General features: G+C 42.6%; 1 protein-coding gene across 1 annotated transcript; it reads left to right on the top strand.

The window, feature by feature from the left end:
- Positions 1 to 306: 306 nt before the first annotated feature.
- On the top strand, positions 307 to 9,301 carry LOC110500951 (lecithin retinol acyltransferase). Its single transcript, XM_036958352.2, has 2 exons — positions 307 to 986; positions 9,021 to 9,301. Exons 1-2 carry the CDS (start codon positions 384 to 386, stop codon positions 9,171 to 9,173), a joined length of 756 nt encoding a protein of 251 aa, XP_036814247.1. The 5' UTR covers positions 307 to 383; the 3' UTR covers positions 9,174 to 9,301.
- The last annotated feature ends 3,043 nt before the right edge of the window (positions 9,302 to 12,344 follow it).

Below are 12,344 nucleotides of genomic sequence, written 5' to 3'. Positions count from 1 at the left end.
AATGAAGGTTTAAAAAAAATTTATGTGGAAACAATGTTGATTCAACCAGTTTTTCCCCACACAGATGGGCCTATTAGACTATTCGACACTGACACAACGCTGCAAAATGGAAGAACATCTTGTGCTATGCTAACCTTAACTAGTTGTGATCTGCATGTCCACAGTAAGAAGTCAACAAGCCTTTAGCCCTACAAGTGTCACTCAGAACACCTACTACGTGACTAATCTGCTCTCAAACAGCAGCCAATCGGTTCCTCGGTTCCCTCACGACGTCACGGAGGGCCCCTCGTTGAAACTGACCGCGACCTGAAGATGATAGAGGAGCGTGAGGCGAGGAGGACAACGTCCCGAAAAACAAGGACAAGGAATCTCCTCCAATAAAAATGTTGAATTCGCTCACATTACTCCTGGAAAAATTGTTCTTCCTCACTCACCTCAATGCCTTCAGGCCCAGTTTGTTGTTTTCAGACACAGACAGAGCGAGGGAGAAGAAGAGAGTTACACATCACTGCGAGAATGAGGGGTGGAGAGAGAGAGTCCCGGATACCTCCGCCGGGGCCGCACTCACAGAGTCCATATACCAACGAGGAGACTTGCTAGAAGTGCCCCGGACTTTATTCACTCATTTTGGCATCTATTTAGGGGACAACCGGGTGGCCCATCTGATTCCGGATATTTTGCCACTCTTTACAACGGACAAGCGTTCAATCCGGGTGATGGTAACAAACACACGCTTAGTTCTCGGAGTTTTATCCAAGAGCGCCAGTATTCGGGTGGATACTGTTGAGGACTTTGCGTATGGAGCATCAATTCTTCTGAACGCTATGGACACTACCGTGCAGAAACGACCGTTGGATGGCGAAGAGATCGCGAGTAGAGCGGAGAAACTGGTTGGGAAGATACCGTACAGCTTGCTTTGGAATAACTGTGAACATTTCGTTACTTATTGCCGGTATGGCATTGCAATCAGCATTCAGACTGACAAGGTAACATATTGATATTGGCCTAGACTAGGCTATTTCTTGTTTTTTTACGCACGGACATAATGAAGAGGCTATCTCTCTGAAAGCTATATATTCCAATGTTAAACTGCAAAATGATAACGGAGTTTTCCTAAATAGGCCCAACGCGCTGGTCACAGACGTCAATTCAACTTCTATTCTACGTTGGTTTAACGTAACATCATTGAAATGACGTGTAAACAACGCTGATTCAACCAGTGTGTGCCCAGTGGGACATTTAAAAGATGCCTAAAGTGTTGATTACCCATTTGGTGTGCGTCCTATGTACGCGATTGGTACTGTTGCGCGCCGGTGAGTTTTCACAGAGCGACGCTGCAGGACTCTGTAACTAGCAGAATCAAAACATTAAAATATTAATTTATAGATTAATTGAATGCTGTGAACTAGTAATTGCTGGTTTAGGTGATAGGCCTATCTGCTTTGATAAAAAAAAAAGTTAGTTTACTTAGAATTTGATTCATCTCAAGCCAAATAGGTTAAAAGTGGTCATTAGCCTATTTTACTCAGTGAGCAATGCTAAATGATGCGCGTCAATATGGACCAATAGGTTTATAGAGCAGACAATGGTCCGTCCCAAATGGGACCCTATTATCTAAACTGTTTGGGGGAAAAAAGGGTTCTTCGGGCTGTCCCCATAGGAGCACCCTTTTGGGTTCCAGATAGAACCCTTTTGTAGATAACCTCTTCGGAAAGGGTTCTACGTGGAACCTCGAAAGGTTCTACCTAGAACCAAAAGGGGTTATTCAAAGGGTTATCCTATGGAGACAGCCAAAGAACCATTTTAGGTTCTAGATTGCACCTTTGTTTCTAACGGTGTAGACAGGGCTAATATGGTGCACACATTTTGGTCAGTCTGAAGTAGGGCCGCGCTCTGGTCTACTGTAGGGCCCCGCTCTTGTCTAAATTAGGGCCCTGCTCTGGTCTAATGTAGGGCCCTGCTCTGGTCTAATGTAGAGCCCCGCTCTGGTCTAATGTAGGGCCACGCTCTGGTCTAAATTAGGGCCCCGCTCTGGTCTAAATTAGGGCCCCGCTCTGGTCTAAATTAGGGCCCTGCTCTGGTCTACTGTAGGGCCCTGCTCTGGTCTACTGTAGGGCCCTGCTCTGGTCTACTGTAGGGCCCTGCTCTGGTCTAATGTAGCGCCCTGCTCTGGTCTACTGTAGGGCCCTACTCTGGTCTACTGTAGGGCCCCGCTCTGGTCTAATGTAGGGCCCCGCTCTGGTCTAATGTAGGGCCCTGCTCTGGTCTACTGTAGGGCCCTGTTCTGGTCTAATGTAGCGCCCTGCTCTGGTCTAATGTAGCGCCCTGCTCTGGTCTACTGTAGGGCCCTACTCTGGTCTAAATTAGGGCCCTGCTCTGGTCTAAATTAGGGCCCTGCTCTGGTCTAATGTAGGGCCCTGCTCTGGTCTACTGTAGGGCCCTGTTCTGGTCTAATGTAGCGCCCTGCTCTGGTCTACTGTAGGACCCTGCTCTGGTCTACTGTAGGGCCCTGCTCTGGTCTATTGTAGGGCCCCGCTCTGGTCTAAATTATTGCCCTGCTCTGGTCTAATGTAGGGCCCTGCTCTGGTTTAAATTAGGGCCCCGCTCTGGTCTAAATTAGTGTTCTGCTCTGGTTTAATGTAGGGCCCTGCTCTGGTTTAATGTAGGGCCCTGCTCTGGTCTAATGTAGTGCACTGCTCTGGTCTAATGTAGAGCCCTGCTCTGGTCTAATGTAGTGCCCTACTCTGGTCTAATGTAGGGCCCTGCTCTGGTCTAAAGTTGTGCCCCAAGGTGATTAGGGTGCCATTTTGGTTGATGATTTGGCCGTGTAAGCTGGGGGGCAAAACAGGATCAAACTCCTCCTTGCCCCAAAAGTAGGCCGACATGTAAATTAGGACATGGAAAGACAATGTATCATCGCAGTATTTAAAATAGGCAATTTGCGCTACTTTTGAGTTGATAGGCTGACAAGGCTTCGGAGTCTGCAGGTCTGGTGAGAGCCTGAGTTTGTTTTAAATGAGCCCATTCCAATTTTAATGTCCCTGCCTGTTGCTTTTAACAGTTGTTCATGGAACACAAGGCAGGAAGAAGTCCTTTTGAAAAGAGCTCTCATTTCTTAGCGCGCTCTGTTCTAACGGGTTCTGTTCCATTGGCTCTACTATAAGAGGGAATTGAGGTATGGATCATTGTGAAATTGGTTTGGTATTTCAACTTCAATATTTCTTTGACCTTTTATTTAACTAGGCAAGTCAGTTAAGATCAAATTGTCATTTACAATGACTGCCTAGAGACATGTTGCACACCCTTTGGTTTTCTCATGAAATGATTTCAACGTGTTTTAAAAATATATATATTTATTACAAATAACTTACAATTCAATAGCTCCTTGGTCACATGACCTAGGCACCTGAAACCAACTTTTGTATTGTTCACAGGGTAGGGACATAGAAATAGAATGAATAGAAAGGGTCTCTCCATTCAAGTCAATGACGTCATAATGGGTGGACTGGCAGCCATTTTGAGTGTAGCCACAGTGTTCTCCATTCATTGGGAAATAGAAAAAATATTGAACTACCCACACTCTCTGCCTAGAGCTGACCGTCCAACCAAACTGAGAAACCGGGCAAGAAGGACCTTGGTCAGGGAGGTGACCACTACTGCGCTTCACCAATCTGGGCTTTATGCGAGAGTGGCCAGACGGAAGCCACTCCTGAGAAAAAGGCACATGACAGCATGCCTGGAGTTTGCAAAAAGGCGCGTGAAAGACTGAGACCCCAAGGCAAAAGAGTCCAAGAATGTGCAAAGCTGTCGTCAAGGCAAAGGGTGGCTACTTTGAAGAATCTCAAATATATTTTGATTTGTTTAACACTTTTTTTGGTTACTACATGTTATTTCATAGTGTTGATGTCTTCACTATTATTCTACAATGTAGAAAATAGTAAAAATAAAGAATATGTCCAAACTTTTGACTGGTACTGTATATACAGTATTTATTTATAAAAAATGTAATCGTTTTTATAAGAAAACCAAAGGTGTGCAACATGCCTCTCTATGTAAGGAATAATGGACAGCTGAAATGCGGTTGCTAAGTCACATGGTTGGAGAGCTATTTAAATATGAATATTGTGGTCATGCACTTTGTTGACGGTCCCTAAATAGTTGCATTGGTGGTGGACCAGGCTGCCTACATCGTTTTTTCATTTTATTATTTATTTAACTAGTCAAGTCAGTTAAGAACAACTTATTATTCACAATGACGGCCTACCGAAAGGCCTCCTGCGGGGACCGGAGGCTGGGATAAAAAAAATATAGAAAAATTAAAAAGCACATTAAAAATACACATCATGACAAGAGAGACAACACAACTACATAGAGAGAGACCTAAGACAACAACATAGCATGGTAGCAACACAACATAACAAGAACCTGGTAGCAACACAACATGGTAGCAACACAACACATGATATAAACATTATTGGGCACAGGCAACAGCACACAGGGCAAGAAGGTAGAGACAACAGCACACAGGGCAAGAAGGTAGAGACTACAGCACACAGGGCAAGAAGGTAGAGGCAACAGCACACAGGGCAAGAAGGTAGAGACAACAGCACACAGGGCAAGAAGGTAGAGACTACAGCAAGAAGGTAGAGACTACAGCACACAGGGCAAGACGGTAGAGACAACAACACACAGGGCAAGAAGGTAGAGACAACAGCACACAGGGCAAGAAGGTAGAGGCAACAGCACACAGGGCAAGAAGGTAGAGACAACAGCACACAGGGCAAGAAGGTAGAGACAACATCACACAGGGCAAGAAGGTAGAGACAACAGCACACAGGGCAATAAGGTAGAGGCAACAGCACACAGGGCAAGAAGGTAGAGACAACAGCACACAGGGCAAGAAGGTAGAGGCAACAGCACACAGGGCAAGAAGGTAGAGACAACAGCACACAGGGCAAGAAGGTAGAGACAACATCACACAGGGCAAGAAGGTAGAGACAACAGCACACAGGGCAATAAGGTAGAGGCAACAGCACACAGGGCAAGAAGGTAGAGACAACAGCACACAGGGCAAGAAGGTAGAGACAACAGCACAGAGGGCAAGAAGGTAGAGACAACAGCACACAGGGCAAGAAGGTAGAGGCAACAGCACACAGGGCAAGAAGGTAGAGACAACAGCACACAGGGCAAGAAGGTAGAGACAACAGCACACAGGGCAATAAGGTAGAGACAATACATCACGAGAAGCAACCACAACTGTCAGTAAGTGTCCATGATTGAGTCTTTGAATGAAGAGATTGAGATAAAACGTTGCCTACATGTTGCCATGTGATTATGAAACTCTAAGATATCTGCAATGTAATAGACATGTTTCCCTACATAAAGAGCCTAACCCGAGGAATGTAGGCCTCCTGAGTGGCACAGTGGTCTAAGACACTGCATCTCGGTGTGAAGAGGTGCCCCTGCAGTACCTGATTGAAATCCAGGCTGCGTCACGTCTGGCTGTGCTTGGGGGGGTCCCATAGGGTGGTGCGTGATTGGACCAGGGTTGGCTGGCGTAGGCTGTCGTTCTAAATAAGTCCTAATAAGGCCTTTAACCGACTTGCCTACTTAAATCAAGGTAAAAAATGAAATCAAATCATTTGCGACTTATTAAAGTTAGAAGAGCTGAATATTAAATCTCAATTTAACTGCAGATCCCAAACTAAACCCTATTCCTAATGTAGTGAACTACTTTAGACCAGGGCCCCTTACCGCAGATCCCAAACTACACCCTATTGCTAATGTAGTGAACTACTTTAGACCAGGGCCCCTTACCGCAGATCCCAAACTAAACCCTATTCCTAATGTAGTGAACTACTTTAGACCATGGCCCATTCAATGGAGCTGGCAATAGAACCACCGATCTGGAGCCAACACTCAGTTTGTTTATTCCTCATACGGACATGATGTACACAGGGCAATGAAAAGCTTACTTGCAGGTCGACAACAACAACAACAACAACAACAAGTGAATACAAGAGTAATAATAAGTAAATAAACTAGGAAACAAATGTAGCACAGAATTTAATAGAAGGCACAGAAAGGAGTTGAAGATAATTTTAACCAACACTTTTCAGAATTCATCGTCTATTCCACATTGGTTCCCACGTCAGTACGTTGAAATGACGTGGGAAAACAACGTTGATTTTAACCAGTGTGACTTCACTGGCTCAATGTTAGTGGGAAATCTGTCTCGTTGGTCGATCCTCCACAAAATGAGAGAGAGAGAGAGAGAGAGAGAGAGAGAACAACGGACCCATTGAATCCTTTTCAACACATCAAATCACAACAGTATTTGCGGAGGTGATTTCAAAGTTGAGGCCTGGCAGCAGCGTGGCTGGGAGGGAGCTAAGGTTTTCTCCACCTTCCTAGACTAACCATGATCGCCCCCCAAAATGGTTTGGATTGGATGGAAACTTATTCAATGACTTTAGACATATTTGAGTGTAACTTATACAGACCGGCTACCGCAGAGCAGAAGCAGAGACAGAATAACATACTGTAGCACTTAGTCTCTCACTGGTTCTGAAGTATTAAGACATACTTGTAGATGTCCTCATAACCACAGAAATGTGTTTTTGTCTTAAAGTAAAGTTTTATCTTTGCCAAAGGACCAAGAGTCAAATTAAACTGTACTTTAACTGATAGTGACCCAATGTACAAAGATAGTCTTCATTTTTTAATTTGATTTAACTAGTTAAGAACAAATTCTTATTTACAATGACAGCCTACTCCCAGCCAAACCCTAACGGCACTGGGCTAATTGTGAGCCTGCCCTATGGGACTCCCAATCACGTCCGGTTTTGACACAGCCTGGAATCGAACCAGGGACTGTAGTGATGCCTCTACCACTGAGATGCAGTGCCTTAGACAGCTGTGCCACTCGGGAGACCTTGTCTACTACAGGACACAACGTTTAACACTGATGATATTCTCCTCCCTGTAAGCCGGCCGGCCACCGTGTTCTACCTAGGGGTCTGCAGCTTTATGGCACAGCTTTATGGTATCCTGTAAATGGGTCAAGCCCCCCCCCCCCCCCCCCCACACACACACACACACACCCTCTAAATGTTCCTCTCTCTATCACTATAATATAAACCATGAGGTGTCCTCATCTCTCACTATAATATAAACCATGAGGTGTCCTCATCTCTCACTATAATATAAACCATGAGGTGTCCTCATCTATCACTATAATATAAACCATGAGGTGTCCTCATCTATCACTATAATATAAACCATAAGGTGTCCTCATCTATCACTATAATATAAACCATGAGGTGTCCTCATCTATCACTATAATATAAACAATGAGGTGTCCTCATCTCTCACTATAATATAAACCATGAGGTGTCCTCATCTATCACTATAATATAAACCATGGGGTGTCCTCATCTATCACTATAATGTAAACCATGAGGTGTCCTCATCTCTCACTATAATATAAACCATGAGGTGTCCTCATCTCTCTGTCACTATAATATAAACCACGAGGTGTCCTCATCTCTCACTATAATATAAACCATGAGGTGTCCTCATCTCTCACTATAATATAAACCATGAGGTGTCCTCATCTCTCTGTCACTATAATATAAACCATGAGGTGTCCTCATCTATCACTATAATATAAACCATGAGGTGTCCTCATCTATCACTATAATATAAACCATGAGGTGTCCTCATCTCTCTGTCACTATAATATAAACCATGAGGTGTCCTCATCTCTCACTATAATATAAACTATGAGGTGTCCTCATCTCTCTATCACTATAATATAAACCATGAGGTGTCCTCATCTCTCACTACAATATAAACCATGGGGTGTCCTCATCTATCACTGTAATATAAACCATGAGGTGTCCTCATCTCTCTATCACTATAATATAAACCATGAGGTGTCCTCATCTCTCTATCACTATAATATAAACCATGAGGTGTCCTCATCTCTCTATCACTATAATATAAACCACGAGGTGTCCTCATCTATCACTATAATATAAACCATGAGGTGTCCTCATCTTTCACTATAATATAAACCATGAGGTGTCCTCATCTCTCACTATAATATAAACCATGAGGTGTCCTCATCTATCACTATAATATAAACCATGAGGTGTCCTCATCTATCACTATAATATAAACCATGAGGTGTCCTCATCTATCACTATAATATAAACCATGAGGTGTCCTCATCTCTCTATCACTATAATATAAACCATGAAGTGTCCTCATCTCTCACTATAATATAAACCATGAGGTGTCCTAAAGTCCTCATCTTCCCCTCTCTATCACTATATTATAAACTGGGTGGTTCGAGCCCTGAATGCTGATTGGCTGACAGCCTTGGTATATCGGACCGTATACCACGGGTATGACAAAACATTTATTTTTACTGCTCTAATTAGGTTGGTAACCAGTCTATAATATCAATAAGGCACCAAAGGGGTTTTGGGTATATGGCCAATATACCACGGCTAAGGTCTGTATTCAGGCACTCCGCGTTGCGTCATTCCTAAGTACATCCCTTAGCCGTGGTATATTGGCCATATACCACACCTCCTTTGGCTTTATTGCTTCATTATAAACCATGATAAACCATGATAAACCATGATAAACCATTATAAACCATGATAAACCATGATAAACCATGATAAACCATTATAAACCATGATAAACCATTATAAACCATTATAAACCATGATAAACCATGATAAACCATTATAAACCATGATAAACCATGATAAACCATTATAAACCATGATAAACCATGATAAACCATGATAAACCATGATAAACCATGATAAACCATTATAAACCATGATAAACCATGATAAACCATGATAAACCATTATAAACCATGATAAACCATTATAAACCATGATAAACCATTATAAACCATGATAAACCATTATAAACCATGATAAACCATTATAAACCATGAACTAAAGTCCTCATATTTCCTTTTGTTTTGGTTTTAGTTCTGTGATTGGCTGAAATCTGTCATCCGGGATCACAGGAGTGTTCCGCTGACGGCGTTCCTGGGAATTCTGTCTGTGGTCTATCTAGGAATGTCGTCCTACACCGCCATACCCACCCTCCTCATCCCCTTCACCCTCTGGATGGCTGGCTGATTCTGGGAATTCAATAATTGACTTGGAATGATGGAATGATGGAATTTTATGATATGTATTGAAGATGTGCTGTGTTTTAAACGGCTCCAGAAATGGGCAGCAATGACAACATTATGACAGCATTATGACAGCATAATGACAGCACAATGACAACATTATGACAGCATAATGACAGCATTATGACAGCACTATGACAGCATAATGACAGCATTATGACAGCATAATGACAACACTATGACAGCATTATGACAGCATTATGACAGCATTATGACAGCACTATGACAGCATAATGACAGCATTATGACAGCATAATGACAGCATAATGACAGCATTATGACACCATTATGACAGCATAATGACAACACTATGACAGCATAATGTCAACATTATGACAGCATTATGACAGCATTATGACAGCATTATGACAGCATAATGACAGCATTATGACAGCACTATGACAGCATAATGACAGCATTATGACAGCATAATGACAGCATTATGACAGCATTATGACAGCACTATGACAGCATAATGACAGCATAATGACAGCATTATGACAGCATAATGACAGCATTATAACACCATTATGACAGCATAATGACAACACTATGACAGCATAATGACAACATTATGACAGCATTATGACAGCATTATGACACCATTATGACAGCATAATGACAGCATTATGACAGCACTATGACAGCATAATGACAGCATTATGACAGCATTATGACAGCATTATGACACCATTATGACAGCACTATGACAGCATAATGACAGCATTATGACAGCCTATTGACAGCATAATGACAGCATAATGACATCATTATGACAGCATTATGACACCATTAGGACAGCATAATGACAGCATTATGACAGCATAATGACAGCACTATGACAGCATAATGACAGCATTATGACACCATTATGACAGCATAATGACAGCATTATGACAGCACTATGACAGCATAATGACAACACTATGACAGTATTATGACAGCATAATGACAGCACTATGACAGCATAATGACAACATTATGACAGCATAATGACAGCATAATGACAGCATAATGACAGCATTATGACAGCATAATGACAGCATAATGACAGCATAATGACAGCATTATGACAACATAATGACAGCATTATGACAGCACTATGACAGCATAATGACAACATTATGACAGCACTATGACAGCATAATGACAACATTATGACAGCATAATGACAGCATAATGACAGCATAATGACAACATTATGACAGCATAATGACAGCATAATGACAGCATAATGACAGCATTATGACAGCATAATGACAGCATAATGACAGCATAATGACAGCATTATGACAGCACTATGACAGCATAATGACAACATTATGACAGCATAATGACAGCATAATGACAGCATTATGACAGCATAATGACAGCATTATGACAGCACTATGACAGCATAATGACAACATTATGACAGCATAATGACAGCATAATGACAGCATAATGACAGCATTATGACAGCATAATGACAGCATTATGACAGCATAATGACAGCATAATGACAGCATTATGACAGCACTATGACAGCATAATGACAACATTATGACAGCATAATGACAGCATTATGACAGCATAATGACAGCATTATGACAGCATTATGACAACATAATGACAGCATTATGACAGCATAATGACAGCATTATGACAGCATAATGACAGCATTATGACAGCATTATGACAACATTATGACAGCATTATGACAGCATAATGACAACATTATGACAGCATTATGACAACATAATGACAGCATTATGACAGCATAATGACAGAATAATGTTACATTTTTCAGAACACTTAAATACCGGTCATTAACAGTTTCTGTACCCGTTTCTAACCATGAACACTTTGCACAGAATGTATTTTTCACATTGTAACAACTTTATACTGTTTATGTAAATAAATACCTGTACATTGTACTGACTGGTGTGTGTGTGTGTGTGTGTGTGTGTGTGTGTGTGTGTGGAGTCAATAAATAATTTAGCCTGACCCATTTTTTTCTGTCTCCCTTTTCACACAGTAATCATTAATTATATAACCTACCATTGTTGTGTCAGGATAGTTGGAGAGGAGAGACAAGCCATCGATTCATTCTTCGTCTCTTCTCCCAGCATGCACAGCGGCCTGAGTCTGGCCAGTGTCTAACAGGGGTGGACTGGCCACAGGACAGTTCAGGCAAATGCCAGATGGTCTGGTCCATTTTTAGCCCAGTGGGCCTGTCTAAATAGTTTTTGGGGGTTTTGTTCAAATGTGTCATTATTTGTCTAAAAATGGGAGCCTTGAGGAAGAAAATGGGCCGGTGTGTTAGAAATGCACAGTCCGATTTCTGGTCCCAGTCCGACCCTAGAGACTAACGGTCCATTATAGTTGGGCTGTTGGGGAGACTAGAGGACTGGAGTTGGGCTGTTGAGGGGGACTAGAGGACTGGAGTTGGGCTGTTGAGGGGGACTAGAGGACTGGAGTTGGGCTGTTGAGGGGGACTAGAGGACTGGAGTTGGGCTGTTGGGGAAACTAGAGGACTGAAGTTGGGCTGTTGGGGGGACTAGAGGACTGGAGTTGGGCTGTTGGGGAAACTAGAGGACTGGAGTTGGGCTGTTGGGGGGACTAGAGGACTGGAGTTGGGCTGTTGAGGGGGACTAGAGGACTGGAGTTGGGCTGTTGAGGGGGACTAGAGGACTGGAGTTGGGCTGTTGGGGAAAATAGAGGACTGAAGTTGGGCTGTTGGGGGGACTAGAGGACTGGAGTTGGGCTGTTGGGGAAACTAGAGGACTGGAGTTGGTCTGTTGGGGGGACTAGAGGACTGGAGAAACACTGATCTATGTCCAGGAAACCGGCCCACAGGGTTCAGTCCGCTATAGTTGTAATAGTACCTTATTTACTCTAGAGGGGGCTTAAACTCAACATTTGAAATGGTCCCCCATAGCTCGGTTGCTATCAAACCTGCGTTGATGAGAACTCGGACAGAATCACGGAATCCAGACTTTAAACGAAATTCTACATTATTCAAAATGGTGTTAAATTTAGTAGGGAATCAACTAAATGTATTGAACTCAGTAGGGAATCAACTAAATGTATTGAACTCAGTAGGGAATCAACTAAATATTCAGGTCGCAATTGT

The sequence above is a fragment of the Oncorhynchus mykiss genome, chromosome 21 (genome assembly GCF_057628025.1).
Source record: "Oncorhynchus mykiss isolate SJ-2025 chromosome 21, ASM5762802v1, whole genome shotgun sequence".
Classification (NCBI taxonomy): Eukaryota; Metazoa; Chordata; class Actinopteri; order Salmoniformes; family Salmonidae; genus Oncorhynchus; species Oncorhynchus mykiss.
Note: the sequence above shows the minus strand (reverse complement) of the source record. Positions and strands in the feature narration are given on the sequence as shown.